The 18,670-nt window shown below is 42.9% G+C and overlaps 3 protein-coding genes across 3 annotated transcripts; all 3 read left to right on the forward strand.

Moving 5' to 3' along the window:
• Positions 1–3,932: 3,932 nt before the first annotated feature.
• On the forward strand, positions 3,933–6,035 carry LOC137963481 (uncharacterized). Its single transcript, XM_068810597.1, has one exon. The coding sequence runs from the start codon at positions 3,933–3,935 to the stop codon at positions 6,033–6,035; it is 2,103 nt and encodes a 700-aa protein (XP_068666698.1).
• A 2,477-nt stretch (positions 6,036–8,512) lies between these two features.
• On the forward strand, positions 8,513–12,972 carry LOC137962828 (retinoblastoma-related protein-like). Its single transcript, XM_068809922.1, has 10 exons — positions 8,513–8,845; positions 8,941–9,823; positions 9,922–10,081; positions 10,159–10,231; positions 10,484–10,660; positions 10,737–10,856; positions 10,940–11,084; positions 11,171–11,283; positions 12,427–12,542; positions 12,629–12,972. Exons 1-10 carry the CDS (start codon positions 8,810–8,812, stop codon positions 12,798–12,800), a joined length of 1,995 nt encoding a protein of 664 aa, XP_068666023.1. The 5' UTR covers positions 8,513–8,809; the 3' UTR covers positions 12,801–12,972.
• A 1,113-nt stretch (positions 12,973–14,085) lies between these two features.
• On the forward strand, positions 14,086–17,137 carry LOC137962035 (triose phosphate/phosphate translocator TPT, chloroplastic). The gene is made up of 12 exons (XM_068808746.1): positions 14,086–14,522; positions 14,621–14,695; positions 14,780–14,845; positions 14,935–15,013; positions 15,097–15,217; positions 15,308–15,403; positions 15,651–15,763; positions 15,858–15,935; positions 16,091–16,207; positions 16,296–16,395; positions 16,517–16,617; positions 16,829–17,137. The coding sequence occupies exons 1-12, from the start codon at positions 14,242–14,244 to the stop codon at positions 16,844–16,846; spliced, it is 1,245 nt and encodes a 414-aa protein (XP_068664847.1). The 5' UTR covers positions 14,086–14,241; the 3' UTR covers positions 16,847–17,137.
• The last annotated feature ends 1,533 nt before the right edge of the window (positions 17,138–18,670 follow it).

Raw genomic sequence — 18,670 nt, forward strand, 5'->3', positions numbered from 1 at the left:
GTCAAAGGTCATATGATCAGTAGCACCAAAATCAATTATCTACTCACTATTTCTAATAGAAGCGAAAATATTAAGAACCGTACCAAATGTATCAATTAAAACTGATGCATCCTACCATTTGTGAGGCGCTTTAGTAGGATCCTACCATTCTGGATACCTAATAAGTGCATAGCATCTCGACTTTGTATGTCCAACCTCACCATAGAGAGTACAAATACGTTATGGTTTTGATTCCTTCGACATGATGCAAGAAAATCGGTGACGATCAGAATAAAATCACCCAAAAAATACTGGTCTGGTCAGCTTCTTGCCGAGCGTGATCCGGACTTGGATCGAACCGAGACCCAAAATCGGGTCAACCCCAGTGGAGTAGACCAAATTTCCAGATGGGGCCGAGAAAAAAAAATATTAGGTCAACCTAGTGGTAGACCGTACCAGCTCCTAAACTGGACCAGAATCATAAACCCAAACCGGGTCAACCCAACGAACAAAAATTGAATTCTTATTCTCTGACTGGATTATTATTTTGAAGTATTGGCAGTATATTCCTTGGTTAACATATTATTTGGTATATAAACTCGCATCAGATTATTTTACGAGTCCTTTTTAAGGATTTTCATTATTTGGTACATGTTATTGGACTCATGCTCGTTTCAGTAGCAGCTATTGTGTTTCTTTGGATGAGACATTATTATTGAAGAATGACTTCTTAGTTAATGATTTTTATCAGCATTGGTTATTCTGATAGAGGATGAAAGCCAAGGTGGCCCCAAAATATTATCTTTTAGGTAATTACCGTTACCCCCTTTAATCGGCATTTATTACTCCTACCACTTAAGGGGAGTGTTGGAAGATATGGCAGACTGTCATTTTATACGAGAATATCCTATACACTATTTGCTATAAGCTGGGAGTTTATGATGTTCTCTCACACCTAGCTTGAGGTGAATGTTGAAAGATAGGCCCAAGCCCACATGACCAAGGAAGACCCACATATCCAAGAGTATTGGAAGATGGGCCCAACACATAAGATAAGGACCCACCATGATCACACGAGTTGGAATCCTTATCACATGAGTTGGATGATTTGGCAAATATTCCTAGATTAATAAAATTGATATATCTTCCATTGATTTGTGTAGATTTGGATAATCATAATTGATGTAATTTGGTTAAGTTTTAGGGGCATAATTATAATATTGTAGTTTGATTACTTTATAAATTGAGTTTCAGGGGAAGGGTTAGGAAATAACTCCTTAACTCTTCTACCTCTTGTTTTCTCCCAATGGGTCTCTCTCTTTTTCTCCCCATAACCTGTAGCCATGGAGTCCTGAAAATCAACACTTTAAACTTCTGTCACCCATTTTCAGCAATTAGGTTTGGTGTGGCCCCATCAACTGTTTCATGACCGCTTGTCTTGTTTTTGTTTGTGGCTTCTCTTGCTTCTTCTCCTCCTTAACAAACAACTTTAGAGACGAAAGAAGGAATGTTTGGTACGGGCTAGTGACTTCCTAGGGCTTGTGGGTTATTGACGGGGATGAGGTCATCGCCATTCCATCAAACGAGCTATCCAAATATAAATTGAAGGCGATGTATTTCGTGCATGTTTTATTATAGGTGCTGGTATTTGCAGAAACTACATTGTTCGATCAAAGTGTTGTCAAATGCTTATATCCGACTCCTTTGGAAGATACCAAGGAGGCCCTTGTTGCTTTGCCTGTTGGGATTGGAGTCATTTGTAGCATGTTGTTAGTTGTGTTCCCTACAACTCACCATTGGATCATTTCCAGATCTCTTCGCATTCAGGTATCCTTTCCCCCTCTTTATTGAAAGACGCAGTGCAAACTCATATTTGAGATTTAATATTTTTGTTTCCATATGATTATTTGTTACTGTAATTTTTTTCTATGATTATTCTTTACTATATTTTTTTTTCCGTATGATTATGGGCAATGTGTCAATTGAGTTCAACAGACACACATATAGGTTAGTTTAAGAAGCCCATTATTTGAAGCCCAACTCATTATTATCCTTAGGAGTGGCATTCAATCGAGTCGGTTTGCTAGCGGCTCGATTCTGGCTTGGTTCGATTCGTTTTATCTGGATCTTGAACATGGTTTGAGATCCACATCAGACTCGTTTAAGTTAACGAGCTGAGCTTGACCGAACTATGGTTCGGTTCGAAAGCTAATGAGTCGGCTCGTTAACTTAACGATGGCCCAGAAGTCGGGAGTGGGAGGTGTCTTCGTCTCAATTTCTCGGGAATCATGGGGAACGGGGAAATGACATTCAACAACTTTCTTTTCTTCGATTTCTTCCTCCCCCTATTTGTAGTCGTCGATCCTTATCATCATCGAGCCCCTCCCGCAACTTTCTCTCCCTCTTCTTTGTCTCCATCTCTCTTTCCCCCCTCCCTGATACACACACACACACACATTTGAACTGCACATCCGTGCGAACTCTCACATGCGACATTTTTTATTATAAATTATATTATAACCTTGTTATGGTTCCTATAATATGAGGTAGAAAGAATTTTTTAAGTGGAAATATTTCCTCCTTTCCCCCTAAGTAGGAGGGGTATTTCAGAAATCTATCCTACTCCTTATAAAGATATAAAAAAAAAAAACCATGCCCGTACTTGTTTAGTACAGACAGTGGAGTTAATATGTTTATACCTTGCTACTTGGTTCGACATTATCACTTGTTTTCGGGAAGACTGGAAATTTTTATAAACTTGTTTGAGGTACAAATCGGTAAAGAGATTGCATGATGTTGGATGCAACTTCCATGCTCTGGAAAAAAAAAACGAAAATGGGCATGCGATTATGTCTTCCAAAACCATTATTCTTAAACTTTTTTTCTGTTTTGATGATCTGGTTTCTAGTCCTTGAATTAGAACAATATGATTGAGTACAAATAGATAAAACTAACGTTGTTTTTCAAAGGAATGATTTTGTGTTTGATTATTGAATAAAATTTATGCATAATTATATAGCTTTTATGAATAATTTGATGCATAGTATATAAATATTTTTTTGCAGGGTTAATATATAGAGGTTATGACCAATTTGAAGTGGAGGTTATGTCCAATTTTATTAATACATATATTTACTTCTAGATACAATGTGTTTGACACATATTTTATGCAAAGTTAAGTTGGAACTCGAACTCGATTACAAATATTGAGTTTGAGCTCGATTACAATTTTAGGCTTGAAGCTAGGCTTGGCTCGAGCTCGAGTTCAAAATATTTAAATCAAACCTGACTCGAACATAGGCAGATTCGGGTTTGACTTGATTTGATGCCAACCCCTAAAATTTATCCTGGCACTGTGTCACGGGACCTAGGCCCACAGTCCACCCATTGGGCCAATTTGAGGATACATAGAGGAGGTTCTAGTCCAAGCCCTCTATGGATGGCCCAACACTTGCTCTAGAAGGAAGGATCTCTAGAAGCTCTCTAGAAGGTCCCGCACATACACCAAGTTGGATCCGGTATATGTACTTGGGCATACACCCTAGTATTGTATATAGGAATCTAGAAAGGTCCATAGTTAGATGGTAGTGGAATAGTCTAGAAGGATCCAACCCATTGGATCAATGACAAGTGTACATAATCTAAAACATTCCTTGCTCCCCCTCAAAACTATAAATAGGGGAGAGCCTCTCATTTGTACACAACTCATTGGAGAGTAATACAATCTCTCTTGAGCAAGTCCCTTGAGTCCTCTTAAGTTCTCTTATTGCTTTCATCGGGCGAGTGAGTGTAGCCCTTGCAAGTAAGAGTGAGAGTTAAGCTGACTTGTGTCTTTGCAAAAGGAGTTTGCACACAAGTGTCGCACGGGTTAAGCAAAGGAGTTGCGACCCCATGACAGTTGGTATCAGAGGTTCGGTTCGAGAGGGGGAATTGCTGAGGATTGTTGTTGCGTCATGGCCAGCGATTCGCAAGTGACCAACGTGCCAGTGGAAGGCCAGTCTTCAAAGACGAAAAGAGATAGGTCAAGGGACCGAGGTCGGGAATCGTCTTTGGATGCTCGTATGTCTATACTGGAGGCTCGGGCCCGTAAGTTCGAACAAACTCTCTTTGAGTGTTTGAACAAATCGAATACTTTTGTAGATACCTTGCATAGTCTTGAGGCCGACATGCGAAGTGCAGTAGAGGTTTTTAAAACCTTGAATGAAAAGACAACAGAGAAGGTTGAAAGTATGTCGGAAAGGCTTGAGACTATGGAAGGAGAAATGACTAGCCTCCGCGAAGAAGTAGCTGAACTCGAAGATGTCAAAATTCGACTGACCCTATTGGAGAAGGCGGTAGCTTCTGGGGGAGGGCTTGGACCGAGGGAGTTTGCTCCAAAGGTCAAAGTCCCAGAACCTAAGAGCTACAATGGGAAACGAGATGCCAAGGAGTTGGAGAATTTTCTTTGGCAAATGGAGCAATACTTCAAAGCCACCAAGATTTCAGAGGAAGCCTTGAAGGTGGATACAGCCACTATGTATCTCACCGATGATGCAATGCTATGGTGGAGACGGAGGTACGGTGATGTGACCGAAGGCCGTTGCACTATAGCAACGTGGGAAGATTTCAGGAAGGAGATCAAGTCTCAATTCTTCCCAGAGAACGTGGAGTACTTAGCTCGGAAGGATCTAAAGCGGCTAAAACATACGGGGTCTATTCGAGAATATGTCAACCAGTTCACAGCATTGCTGCTAAATATATCTGACATGGCTGAGAAAGACAAACTCTTCTTCTTCATGGACGGTTTGCAACCTTGGGCGGAGCAAGAGTTGCAAAGGCGGGGAGTTCAAGACCTGGCCACCTCACTCTCAACAGTAGAGAAGTTAGTTGAATTCACAAAGAAGGTTGAGGGCTCAAACAAAGACAAAAGGGGCAAGCCTAACCAAGGCAAAGGCGGGGGAGACAAACCGAAGTACCAGAAGGAAGAAGGTAAGAAAACCAACTATGATCAAAAGGGCAAAGGTAAGTTCGTCCCTTGTCGCTCTGGTTGTTTCATTTGTGACGGAGACCATAGAGCTTTTGAGTGCCCAAAGAAGAAGCATGATGGGACCCTTAGGATGTGCATCGACTACCGAGCACTCAACAAGGTAACCATCAAGAATAAATATCCGATTCCGCTCATAGCAGATTTGTTCGATAGGCTGGCTGAGGCACGCTACTTTAGCAAACTTGATCTTCGATCGGGGTACTATCAAGTGCGGATTGCTGAAGGAGATGAGCCGAAGACTACTTGTGTCACCAGGTATGGAGCTTACGAGTTTCTAGTAATGCCCTTCGGTTTCACGAATGCCCCAACTACGTTTTGCACTTTGATGAACAAGATCTTTCATCCATACTTGGATAGATTCGTGGTGGTCTACTTGGATGATATCGTAGTCTACAGTCAAACATTAAAGGAACACGTAGACCATTTACGAATTGTTTTCCAAGTACTATGGGAAAACTCTCTCTATGTGAAGAGAGAGAAGTGCTCTTTTGCCTTGAAGGAAGTCTCATTCCTTGGGCATTGGATCGGAGATGGGCGGATCTGGATGGACAAGGCCGAAGTCCATGCTATAGCAAAGTGGGAGGTACCCACGAAGGTGACAGAGCTGCGGAGCTTCTTGGGCCTTGTCAACTACTACCGAAGGTTCATCGAGGGATACTCGCAGCGTGCTGCTCCACTCACAAATTTGTTGAAAAAGAACGTTTCATGGCTATGGACGGAGCAGTGCAAGGAGGCGTTTGAGGACCTTAAGGGCGCAGTAATGGCGGAACCAGTGCTCAAGTTGGCGGACCATTCCAAAACTTTTGAGGTACACATTGACGCTTCTGACTTTGCCATTGGAGGGGTACTGGAACAGGATGGGCACCCTGTTGCATATGAAAGTCGGAAGCTAAATGAGGCGGAGCGAAAGTATACGGTTCAAGAGAAGGAGATGATGGCCGTAGTACATTGCCTAAGAACGTGGAGGCACTACTTGCTTGGCTCTCGCTTCATTGTCAAGACGGACAATGTGGCTACAAGTTACTTTTAGACTCAGAAGAAGTTGAGCCCGAAGCAAGCGAGTTGGCAAGACTTCCTGGCCGAGTTTGATATGGTGATGGAATACAAGCCTGGACGGATTAACCAGGTTGCGGATGCATTAAGTCGGAAGGCTGAACTCGCCGCCCTGAGGCTCGACCACGTGGCCACGGTAAGCAAACTTACTGAGACTTTACCAGACCGTATACGAGAAGGGCTTAGCAAGGATGATGTGGCCAAAGGCATCATTCAAGCTATTGAAGATGGAAGGACAAGGAGATTTTGGCAAGAGGATGGACTTATCTACACCAAGGGGAACCGTCTTTATGTGCCAAAGTGGGGCACCCTCCGAAGAGAATTGATGAAGGAGTGCCACGACACCCTATGGGCTGGCCATCCAGGGCAAAGATGGACCCTTGCCTTGTTGGAAACCAGATACTATTGGCCCCGGATGGCGGACGATACAGACGAGTACGTGAAGACCTGCCTAGTTTGCCAACAAGACAAGGTTGAACATAGAAAGCCGGGAGGGTTGTTGGAACCATTACCTATGCCGGAACGACCGTGGGAGAGCATCTCCATGGACTTCATATCAGCGTTGCCTAAGATAGACGAGATGGGGTCTATCTTAGTTGTGGTAGATCGGTTCTCCAAGTATGCTACCTTCATTGCTGCTCCAACAGATTGCACTGCAGATGAAGCAGCCCGACTGATCTTGAAAAATGTGGTGAAGTATTGGGGAGTCCCTAAGACGATTATAAGTGATCGAGACCCTCAGTTCACTGGAAAGTTCTGGACGGAGATGTTCAAACTCTTGGGGACAGAACTTTGCTTCTCCACGAGCTTTCACCCCCAAACAGATGGACAAACAGAACGCACAAATGCATTGCTGGAGGAATACCTAAGGCACTTCGTGAGTGCAAATCAGAAAGATTGGGTGAAGCTTTTGGATGTGGCCCAGTTTTGCTACAACTTGCAAAAGAGCGAGTCAACAGGCCACAACCCCTTTGAGTTGGCCACCGGCCAACAACCGCTCACACCATTGACGGTAGGGACCAGCTATGAAGGCAAGAGCCCTGCAGCCTACCAGTTTGCTAAGAATTGGCATGAACAAGCTGACATAGCGAAGTCTTACCTACACAAGGCGGCTAAGAGGATGAAGAAGCACGCAGATGGAAAGAGGCGGCCACTTGAGTTCAAGGTGGGGGACCTAGTCATGATAAAGTTACCACCCCAACAGTTCAAGGCTTTGCACGGTAAACACAAGGGGTTGGTAAGGAGATATGAAGGGCTCTACCCCATCATCAAGAGAGTAGGAAAGGTTTCATACCAAGTCCAACTCCCACCGTCCCTCAAGATTCATCCGGTCTTTCACGTAAGCATATTGAAGCCCTACCATGCAGATACGGAGGATCCCTCACGGGGAGTTAGCAAACGTGCACCACCATTGATGACTTCGTCATTTGACAAGAAGGTGGAGTACATCATTAGCGATCGCGTGAAGAGACGAAGGGGAGTCCAGCCTAAGACTGAGTACCTAGTGAAATGGCGTGGATTGCCAGAAAGTGAGGCTACATGGGAAGAAGCTGAGGCGCTGTGGCAGTTCGAGGACCAGATCATGATGTACAAGGAACGCAACGAGGACGTTACGTGAATTAGGCGGGGGAGAATGTCACGGGACCTAGGCCCACTGTCCACCCATTGGGCCAATTTGAGGATACATAGAGGAGGTTCTAGTCCAAGCCCTCTATGGATGGCCCAACACTTGCTCTAGAAGGAAGGATTTCTAGAAGCTCTCTAGAAGGTCCCACACATACACCAAGTTGGATCCGGTATATGTACTTGGGCATACACCCTAGTATTGTATATAGGAATCTAGAAAGGTCCATAGTTAGATGGTAGTGGAATAGTCTAGAAGGATCCAACCCATTGGATCAATGACAAGTGTACATAATCTAGAACATTCCTTGCTCCCCCTCAAAACTATAAATAGGGGAGAGCCTCTCATTTGTACACAACTCATTGGAGTGTAATACAATCTCTCTTGAGCAAGTCCCTTGAGTCCTCTTAAGTTCTCTTATTGCTTTCATCGGGCAAGTGAGTGTAGCCCTTGCAAGTAAGAGTGAGAGTTAGGCTGACTTGTGTCTTTGCAAAAGGAGCTTGCACACAAGTGCCGCACGGGTTAAGCAAAGGAGTTGCGACCCCGTGACAACTGGCTCGGCTGCCCACCCGTCGATAGCGCTCCGTGGGCTGGGACTACGTAAACTAGTTTTTTATGGGCAATGTGTAATAAAGTTCAACAGACCCACATCTAGATTAGTTTAAGAAGCCTATTATTTGAGGCCCAACTCGTTACCATCCTCTCACAGGCTCGGCGGCCCGTCTCGCTATAGCGCTAGCGCTCCCTCGTCTTATAACGTATAAAGTCTCAGCCAGAATTTGGCGGTAAATTAACTCAGACTGCCATGTTAACATTGATGAGTGATGCATGTTTTCCCGCGCAATACGAGAAAAGCGCAAGCCTCAGGAGGGAAAAGCCAGGAAGCCAAGAGGGGTCTTTTGTTTCCCGTTGGGGTCTTTGTGCCTGGAACCCTAATTCCCGCCCTATATCCACTCGATTTTGTCAATGATTTGATGTCTCCTCGCCGATTTGCAACTATCAGAGCTTGGTGGCCATATCCCGCGGTGGATCGGACGCTTTTGAAGATTTAAGGCGATGCTGTTTCCCTGTTTGTCTCTACAAGAACTAAGCTTCAATTGGAGATTAGCTTCCATTTCTAGGTCACAATGGTAGCTGTTTCCATGGATACCTGTGGTTCTAAGGTGTTTGTTTATGAAAATCCTGCTGCCAAATTTATCGATGTAGTACACAGCTGTTTTAAGTATATTAATCCTAACATTTTATCTTGTTTGTTCAGCGCAAGTTTGATGAACTTTCTTCTCCAGCCAAGACATTATCAAGTTCTGCTTCTCCTCCACGCTCCCCTGCTGCATCTCCTGCAAATGGTAGTTTTGGTGGGACTTACTTGAAGATGGCTCCAACTCCTGTAAGCACTGCAATGACCACAGCGAAGTGGTTAGAAACTGTCATTTTTCCACTCCCTTCAAAACCTTCGGCTGTACTGGAACGTTATTTTTCTTCATGTGATAAGGATGTATCTCATGATGTTATACATAGGGCCCTCATAATATTGCAAGCTATCTTCCCTAGTAGTCATGGAGAACAAGGAGTAGCTGGAATGCTGCGGAGTGTGACCCTAATGGATACCATATGGGCAGAACAAAGAAGAACGGAAGCTTTAAAGTTGTATTACAGGGTATTAGAATCAATGTGTAAGGCAGAATCTAGTATAGTACAGGGCGGTAACTTGACCTCGTTGTTGTCAAATGAGAGGTTTCATCGGTGCATGCTTGCATGTTCAGCAGATTTGGTTTTGGCTACTCATAAGTCAGTTAATGAGCTTTTTCCTGCTGTATTGGAAGGAACTGGTATTACTGCTTTTGATCTGAGTAAGGTGATAGAGAGTTTTGTTAGACATGAAGAGAGTCTTCCAAGAGAGTTGAAGAGGTATCTAAATTCTTTGGAGGAGAGACTGTTGGAGAGTATGGTCTGGGAAAAAGGCTCCTCAATGTACAACTCTTTGATTGTTGCAAGATCAAGCCTGGCAGCAGAGATTAACCGCCTGGGTTTATTAGCGGAACCCATGCCATCATTGGATGCTATAGCAATGCATCATAACATTTCTAATGTTGAATTGCCACCTCTGCCTCATCTTCTGCCTAAGCACGAGGTTTCTGCAGGTGACCGGTTGCTAGTTATGGTTTGCCAATACTATTGCATATGTGACCTTGCTGTCTGCTTTTTATAATCATTAAAGCATATATTATTGGTTCCGCAGATCAGAATGGAGATGTTCAGTCTCCCAAAAGAGTGTGTAATGAATTTAAGAATTCATTGCCAGAGCGTAATTCCTTCTCTCCACCTCTGAAGGAACGTGTGCTAGGCTTCAGCACTCCAAAATCAAAGTTTCCACGCCCCTTACAGTCTGCTTTTGCCAGGTAAAGTTTATCCGACCATTTAAGACTGGCACGGAATTCTCATCTTAGAATGTTCTCAAAGTTAATTCATTTTACAGCCCAACACATCCGAATCCTGCTGGAGGTGGTGAAACGTGTGCTGAGACAGGGATCCAGATTTTATTTTGTAAGGTAAAATGTCATTCTGACATCTTTAAATCAACTGTTTAATATACAAAATATATATTATATATCAGAAATTGTTGAGAGTAATCAATTCGGTTCCCTTTTCAGGAGAGAAGAAGCAATTATACTATACTTCTCTGCATTATTAGATAATTATTTTAAAATAACATCACTACATGAATGTTCTTTAAATTTAGCTTTTAAATTTGTTCTTTGTTTTTGTTATTAAATTACTTGTTGTGCGCTTGCTATCTGTAGATTGTAAAGTTAGCTGCTATAAGAATCAAAAGCTTGTGCGAAAGGTTGCAACTGTCTCAGCAGGCCTTGGAAAGTGTATATTGTCTTATACAGCAAATCCTTAGTCAGCGGACAGCTCTTTTCTTCAATAGGCACATTGATCAGCTTATTCTCTGCAGCTTCTATGGTGTTGCAAAGGTATTCAAAGCAAATAAAGAAAACTTAATGGTTAACGCCTCAAGGTAGTTTTAAAATTTATTTTTGCTGCTTGCAGATTTCTCAGCTAAGCCTGACCTTTAAGGAGATCATTTACAACTATAGAAAGCAGCCATATGGTAAACCACATGTATTTTGTAGTGTTTTCGTTAATTGGCAATCGGCTGGCCGTAATGGGGTATTTCTCTGCCTGTTGAACTCTTTCAGCTTAATTGGTGAAATTATAATACTGACTGTCATCTTTGATGATTTGGACAACAGAGAACTGGTCAAGAGCATGTTGATATCATCACATTCTACAACGAGGTTTTTGTTCCTACTGTAAAGCCCCTACTTGTGGAGCTGGGCCCTGCTGGAGCAACTCTGCAGACAACCAGGGTGTCTGAAGATCACAACAATGCTGATGGTAGACCATTTCTGTTACCCCTTTAGCTGTAACCTCTGGCAATTAAACTGTTTTTTGACCCTGAGTTTCTTCTTGGTTTTGAATAGGCCAGTGTCCCCAGTCACCTCGATTGACTCCTTTCCCAAGTCTTCCTGATATGTCCCCTAAGAAAGTTTCTATGGCTCACAATGTGTATGTATCACCTCTTCGCTCATCAAAGGTAAGTAATATCTTTTGGTGTTCTTCAGGCTGCTTCTGCTAAAAAATGACCTTAAACTACAATTGGCTTGACATTGTTGCACGTCCATTTTAATTGCAGTTGGCACATTTTCTGAGAAATCCCGTCCTTCATATGTTTTTCAAAGTTCTGATGCTTAGTCATTACACCGTGTTATAAAAGCTGAACCAATCAGGCGACTGGGTCCGGTGCAACCGGGTTTAATTTCTGGTTAAATCGTTGCTGATGTCATAATGATACCAGCATATTTTTTAAAAATAAATATATATATATATATATATATTGGGGGGAATTCCCTCTGCTTCGCTCCGCTCCCTCCCCTTTCCCCTTCCCCTTCCCCTTCCCCTTTCCTCCTTCCTCCTCTCCCCTTCATGTTGTGTGGGGGAAATTTTTCCCCCACATACAATTGCATGCAACCTGGCTGCCAGGCTGGGTCAGCCGGGTTTTCTCCTCCACCCAGGTCTTAGAGACCCTTAACCTGGACAAGGGACAAGTTCCGGTTGAATCTTGTCCAACCTTGCTGGCCCATTCCAGGTCATTGTACTTCTCTTGCATTATTGATATTAAGCTAAATAGAGGTCACCCTTCCCTAACTATCATGTCTCTGAGAACTACGTTGACAGATTAAGTCAGAAGATATTATGCCAAATAAAGCTCATTTCTGAAAACCATATTGACAGATTAAACCAATAAACTTTCTTAACCATGTTTCTTGTGATTGGTTTTTACCATTGTTTGCTGTCAAGAATATGTGAAGCTGTAAAAAATATCACTAAATGGTTATTGAGCTAGATATTGATGGGATTGACAATATTTTACTCTGTTTGACAAAATAATGGTTGCCCTGCTTTATGTGGTGGTTGACTAAAGTTATGTGTTGAGATGTGCTTGTGTTTAACATGGGGTTCACTTGTGAAGTTTATTTCACAACCTTAAATAGCTTTGGTTTCACCTATATACGTCCAGAATAGAGACGAGCAGATCCATGCACAAAAATCATGTAGTTTGTCATCCTTGTTTTATTTTCCCAAAGTTTAGTCATGATGGGGGGTTTTTGGATCTTTATGGCTCTTTTTGTCTTTTGATTAGCAATTAGTTCTTAATGGTGTTGAATAATGTTTACAGGTGGATGCCTTGATTTCACCCAGCTCCAATAGTTCTTATGCTTGTGTTGGAGAAAGCACCCATGCTTACCAGAGCCCTTCCAAAGATCTTTCTGACATTAATAACCGCTTAAATGGGTATGTTTTTAGTAATCTTGAAACCAATTTGTCTTTCAGTTGTTGTAGAGCTTACTCAAACCTGCTGTCTTCGTTCTGTCTGGCAGTAATAGGGAGAATACTGGATTTAATGCATCTCGGAAGGTGAATATGAAACTCAACTTTGATGCTGGTCTAGTTAGTGATTCTATGGTTGCTCGCAGTCTGTACCCTCAGAATGGTAGTTCTGCTTCGCCTGGTGCTGCCACACCTTTAAAATGTGAGCAAGCTGACCCATGAAGCAACTTCCCGGGCTTCCTAAACTTCTTTGTATGTAAGTCTCGTGCCTTCACTTCTATTATGTACATGAGTTTGAAGTGAGGTATTTATATCTTGTTGGGGTGGTGGGCTACTGTAGAATATAGGCAATTCAGCTGCCGATGCCCTAAATGTTGATACATGTATGTCTAACTAATTTCAATCCAATAAAATCTTTCTATTTTTATTTTTTTTTCGTCTGTTCTGTTTATCTCATAGTGATCCATTTTTATTACTTTATAGAATGAATTGGTGGGGGCCAATAGACATTTGTTTGCTCCTTCCAATCGGTGCTCAGGTCCTCGTTTTAGTGGATTGGCTGGCAACCTCCACCATCCCCTATGGGTTTGGTAGTTTCATTCCTAGTAGCCTCCGAGCTGACCTGCAAATTCTTGGAGTAGAGGGAGATTAGAGCGTATCAATTTAGATATGTTCATACAGTAGGAGAATGCCCTTGTGCGCCAAAATGTTCGAACCTTTTAGCATACTAGTTTTAACATGTAACAGAACAGATTGGTCTCAAATTCGAATCCCGTTTTCATCGAATTTGTCCTGGGTTTTTCTAAGAATTTATCTTGGGTTTTTCCGATGAGTTTGTCTATGGGTTTTCCTCAGGAGTGGTGGAATTTTTGGTTATATCGGCCGTAATAATTATTTATTCGTTAATTAAATAATACCTAATTTAATGTAAGGGAAAAAAATAAATAAAAAATATTTCACGTGCAAAGAAGAAGGAACGTCCGACAGCTCAATAGAGGCAGATCGAGGGAGGAGAACCGAGATCTGGTGGGCTCTCGCCCGGATCTCGTCGTAGGCGACAATCGTTCGACATAGAAAGAACCGGAGAGAGGAAGGAGGCAAAAAGAAAGCAGCGACCGTGGAGGGAGGGACTCACGGGAAAATACCGGAGATGGTGCGGAAGGGTTGGAAGCAACGAGTCGGGTCCGTGACCCGCCCGAATCACATTTTCGAAGGCTTACACGGCGCGGTCCACATCCAGAAACGCGATGGTTAACACGCTGCGCGCCAATAATTCACCCGTCTTAACTGACATGAAACATCCGTTTCTCCAAAGTCCTCTTTCTCCCTCGTTGTTCAGCTCGAGTCCAAATCCAAATCGGAAAGAAAATGGTATGAAAAAAAAAAAAATAGAATCGACAAGGAGTTGAAAGCTGTCAGGATTGGACAAGACAAGCGCTCGCTCAGAGGCCTTTCCTTGGGGATAAGGTGGCTGAGAACAGAAATCACTTCATCCATCTTTCCATAACCGAAAGGCATCCGCGACCGATGACACCATTTACGTCCACGAGAAAATTAAATAGTCCTACTCACCTGGACCACTGTTACATCTCTCCTCGGCGCCTTCTGCACGCCTTAACTTGTCCCTAGGACTCCCGAATTTGCTCCGACGCGGACGGCGACGATGGAGTCGAGGGCTTTATCCGGGAGCGCTACAATCGCTGGCCTAGTTCGCCTCAGGAGAGTCACTCGTGTGGCAACCTCCGCCGCTTCTGCTCGAACCAACAATCCGGTTAGGGGGGGCGGGAATCTCATTTGGGGAAGACAGCTCCGCCCGGCACTCCTTCTCGAGCAATATTCTCCTTCTCAGTCACCGGCGAAAAATGTTATCTCCGGAAAGAGAGACCTCCTCAAGCCGGTCTACGCCGCCGCATCGTCTCCGGCCGAAGGGAGCGACCCCGCCGGGTGAGGTTCGTTTTTTTGCCGTTCCGAATCGGTGGCCAGAGAATCCGAGGTTCCGGCTAATTTTTGTGACCTTTTTTTCATTTTTGTTGAATTTCCAGAGACGCGAACATTGCTCCGTTGAGTTTCGCTCAGAAGTATCCGGCGCTTGTCACCGGATTCTTCTTCTTCATGTGGTACGTCTTCTCTGGTTCCAGAATTTTTTCTCCAATCTCCTGGATTTGATCTGTTAGTTGATGAAAAGACTAATGGCCTGGCAGGTATTTCCTCAACGTGATCTTCAACATACTAAACAAGAAGATCTACAATTACTTCCCTTACCCTTAGTAAGTACAGAGTTCACAGAGCCATAGATGCTTCCGAACTTACGGCGTAAGTTAGCTTCGAGGCGTTAAATTTAGTTGGTTGTGTGCAGCTTCGTCTCGGTGGTACATCTGCTGGTCGGGGTGATCTACTGCTTAGTATCTTGGGCCGTGGGCCTTCCCAAGCGCGCAGTGAGTGAAGCCTATGTTTTGCGGGCCTCTTTCTTTTTTGTGATCAGTTGTTAGTTAATGGACTCTTCGGCATTGTCATGCAGCCCATAGACTCGAACATGTTGAAGCTCTTGATCCCCGTCGCAGTGTGCCATGCCTTGGGTCATGTTACCAGCAACGTCTCCTTCGCGGCCGTGGCTGTCTCGTTCACCCACACCGTCAAAGGTTTCTAACCTTTCTGTTTTTTCTTTTTCGCTTTTCTGCATGTCCTGTTCCACATCCACCTCGCTACTTACCCTCCTTGGATTCCTTCAGCTTTGGAGCCATTCTTCAACGCGGCTGCTTCCCAGTTCGTGCTTGGCCAACAGATACCACTCACACTATGGCTCTCCCTCGCTCCTGTCGTGCTCGGTAAACTGATTGTTTCGGCTTTTGGTTTTTTGATTTTGTCTGTTAAACTCGTTTAATACCGGATCTTTTCACACATAGGGGACGAACTTCACTGTCGTTGGTAATAAATGACACTATTTTCATTTGCCTCTTCTGTTATTGCTTGGCAGGGATGCTCGGAAACAAGATATTTAAATAACTGATTTCGATTCTTCAGTGCTCAGTAATGCTTAAAATTAACATATTTCGTTTTCAAATGTCAATAAAGGTGTTTCCATGGCATCTCTTACTGAGCTCTCATTCAACTGGACGGGTTTCATTAGCGCCATGATTTCCAACATCTCCTTCACCTACAGGAGCCTCTATTCCAAGAAAGCCATGGTCTTTGAACTCCCCCCCCCCCCCCCCCCCCCCTCTCTCTTTTTCTCTCCTTCTCTCCCTTTCTCTCTCTCTGACCAGAAGTTCTTTGTTGCAGGTTGACATGGACAGTACGAATGTCTACGCTTACATTTCCATAATCGCTCTCTTTGTTTGCATTCCTCCAGCAATCCTTGTAAGTTCAAAGTCTAATCAGATGAGATTATGAACACTTGACGATCGACAAGCAGATGGTTGTGTAGATCTAGTGTCAATCAACTTGCCTTACTTTTAAAAGTGAAATCTTGCATGAATTTGAGAAAAACTGTTTTCTGCTTGATTTGGTTTCAGGTGGAGGGACCTAAACTGATGCAACATGGTTTCAAGGATGCAATTGCCAAGGTTGGGATGACCAAATTCCTCTCTGATTTGTTTTGGGTTGGAATGTTCTATCACTTGTACAATCAGGTAAGTCACATTCTTTGCAATTAATCAATTACTTTCTGGTCGGAGCATATGGTAGAATCAAGCTAGAAGTGCATATTTGTATCCACAGTTGGCAACCAATACGCTTGAGAGAGTAGCTCCCCTAACTCATGCAGTTGGCAACGTGCTGAAGCGTGTCTTTGTTATTGGCTTCTCCATCATCGTATTTGGTAAGAGTCATATGATCTCCATTAAAATCCTTTTTATATATGCGTTTCTTCCTCTGTTGTTTTTCTTTCCCCGTTTCCCCTGCCACTGAATCTTTTACAAACATGTACATTTTGCTTGCAGGAAACAAGATCTCAACACAGACAGGTATAGGAACAACCATCGCTATTGCTGGAGTTGCTCTCTACTCGTACATTAAAGCCAAGATGGAAGAAGAGAAGCGAGTGAGTACCCACTTTTGTTTCTGCTTATGATTCACCGAGGAGAGGAGTTTTTGGGTTTGGGCCCTCTTCCCTGTTTGCACCTCAGTCCCTAACTCATCACAGGATCTTGAATTCTTGGTGAGGTGAAGATGACTGGGGACGTTATGCTAGCGTAATTCTTCTTCTTACTTCGCTGGAGCAAATCTAATATGGGGGTCTGAATTTCTTGCAGGCAAAGAAATCTGCATGATACGAGAGACGGGACTTGGAAGCTGCAGATGATTTGAGCACGATTTCCTTTATTTCTTGAGGATTCAAGATTCAGTTGCCTTTATTTTTTTCTACCGTCTTTTAGAATAAAGAAAATACTAATTTGTTGTCTTCCTATGTTGACTGAAGATAAATGCGTTCATTTAGACTCCGCATGGAGAGACTTGTCCCCTCGCTGTAAGAGAAATAAAGGGGAGAGCCTCTTTGCAGCTTCCCCTGGTCAGAAAGCATCGCGAAGCTGTTGCAGAACTGGCTTCGTTCAATTTATAGATCTTTTCGTGTGCTAAGCTAGCCCTCACCACAGCGCGTACCTTTTTTTTTAACGAGTAGAACGAGCACAACAGAAAATTCACAAGATCATACTCTGTGACCATACTAACCATCCTCCTCCTTCCTTGCTGCTGCTGCACACTTGTCTGTCTTCGTCCTCGTTGCCCCGCTTTGTCTCCAGCAAGTCAGCGGTACAATGAGGAGGAGGGGACCTGCGTCCGGATGATCTCCGTTTTTCATAAAAAGTATGTAAACAGCTAGCTTGGTAATAATTCCATTATCGCAACCAGATCTGTCTCTCCCTGACATTCGATGCTTGTTGCACATTATTGGCATTACATGAACTAAAGCCATCCATATAATATAACACCCCTTCCTTTGTTCCACACCCAATGATCTCTCTAGTGTGAATATCTTGGAGAAGATAAAAGGTATGATACATCAATGCGACACAATTCAGTTCCTCGGTAGCTTAACTGGCATATATTAATTTATTGGAGAGAGATGGAACTAGTAAGGTGTTTGGTAAAGAGAGTGAAAGTTATAAAGCAAGAGTTCCAACTCATGTAACGGATATATAACTTCGTTATCATTTGCAATGTTAGTTCACCACGGTTGAGTATCTTGATAAATTTATTTGAATCAAATGTCATGTGATCAATCGCTTCTGAGTCAATTATCCCACCACTATAATTACTTTGTTTAGAACTAAATAATTCATGAAGACAGTTACCTTGTTCATTGAGAGTATTCAGATCATTTGAATACTCCACCTGTGAGATGATAGATAACTGAGGTTTGGCATTCACCAGAGCTACTCGATTGAGCCTCCATTAGTGGCAACTTCACATTGTTTCTGTGCCTTGACCTCACTCCACCAATCTGGATACCCAGTACAACAACTTTCACGAGTATGTTCATTATTCCATAATGAGTACATCCTTCTTCTAATTTCACTTTAGCTTTAGAGGTTGCATTCGATTTTCCATTCCCCATAGAAGGGAATATTTGGAGGGAAGCTGGTTGTAATGTCCCCATCTTGACTCCTTTGAAAGCCGTAACAACACCGTTGTATTTTTTGTTCTTGTTATCGTCATTGCCTTTCTCATTTCTTCTCTTCAAATGTGAGCATAAGTTTGTTCAATCGTAGGAAATGGTTGCAATTGGAGCACATCAGTTTGAATCTTATTGAGTAGGTCATCCAATCCATTAAAAAAAGTATAAATTCTATCTTCTTGTATAATGAAATTTTATTTTGATATATCTACCTTACACTCCATCATGTTAGGACGACGAAAATCAATTTCTCGCCACAAGCCTTGAAGATCATTGTAGCATTTTTCAATGGACCTTCTGATTTGTTTCATTCTACTAACTCGCCTTTTTAAATCATATATTTGGGAAATGTCAGTTCCATCATAAAAAGTTAAAGCAATAGAATCTCATACCATTTTTAGAGTTGGAAAAAGAATAAAATTGTTGATTAAGGTCGACTTCATCGAGTTGATAAGCCACTTTTCACAATTGCATTTTC

Source organism: Aristolochia californica, unplaced genomic scaffold, assembly GCF_029961685.1.
Source record: "Aristolochia californica isolate CCGP_79_NKW_82.1479 unplaced genomic scaffold, dmAriCali1.0.hap1 SCAF_4, whole genome shotgun sequence".
In the NCBI taxonomy this organism is placed as follows: domain Eukaryota; kingdom Viridiplantae; phylum Streptophyta; class Magnoliopsida; order Piperales; family Aristolochiaceae; genus Aristolochia; species Aristolochia californica.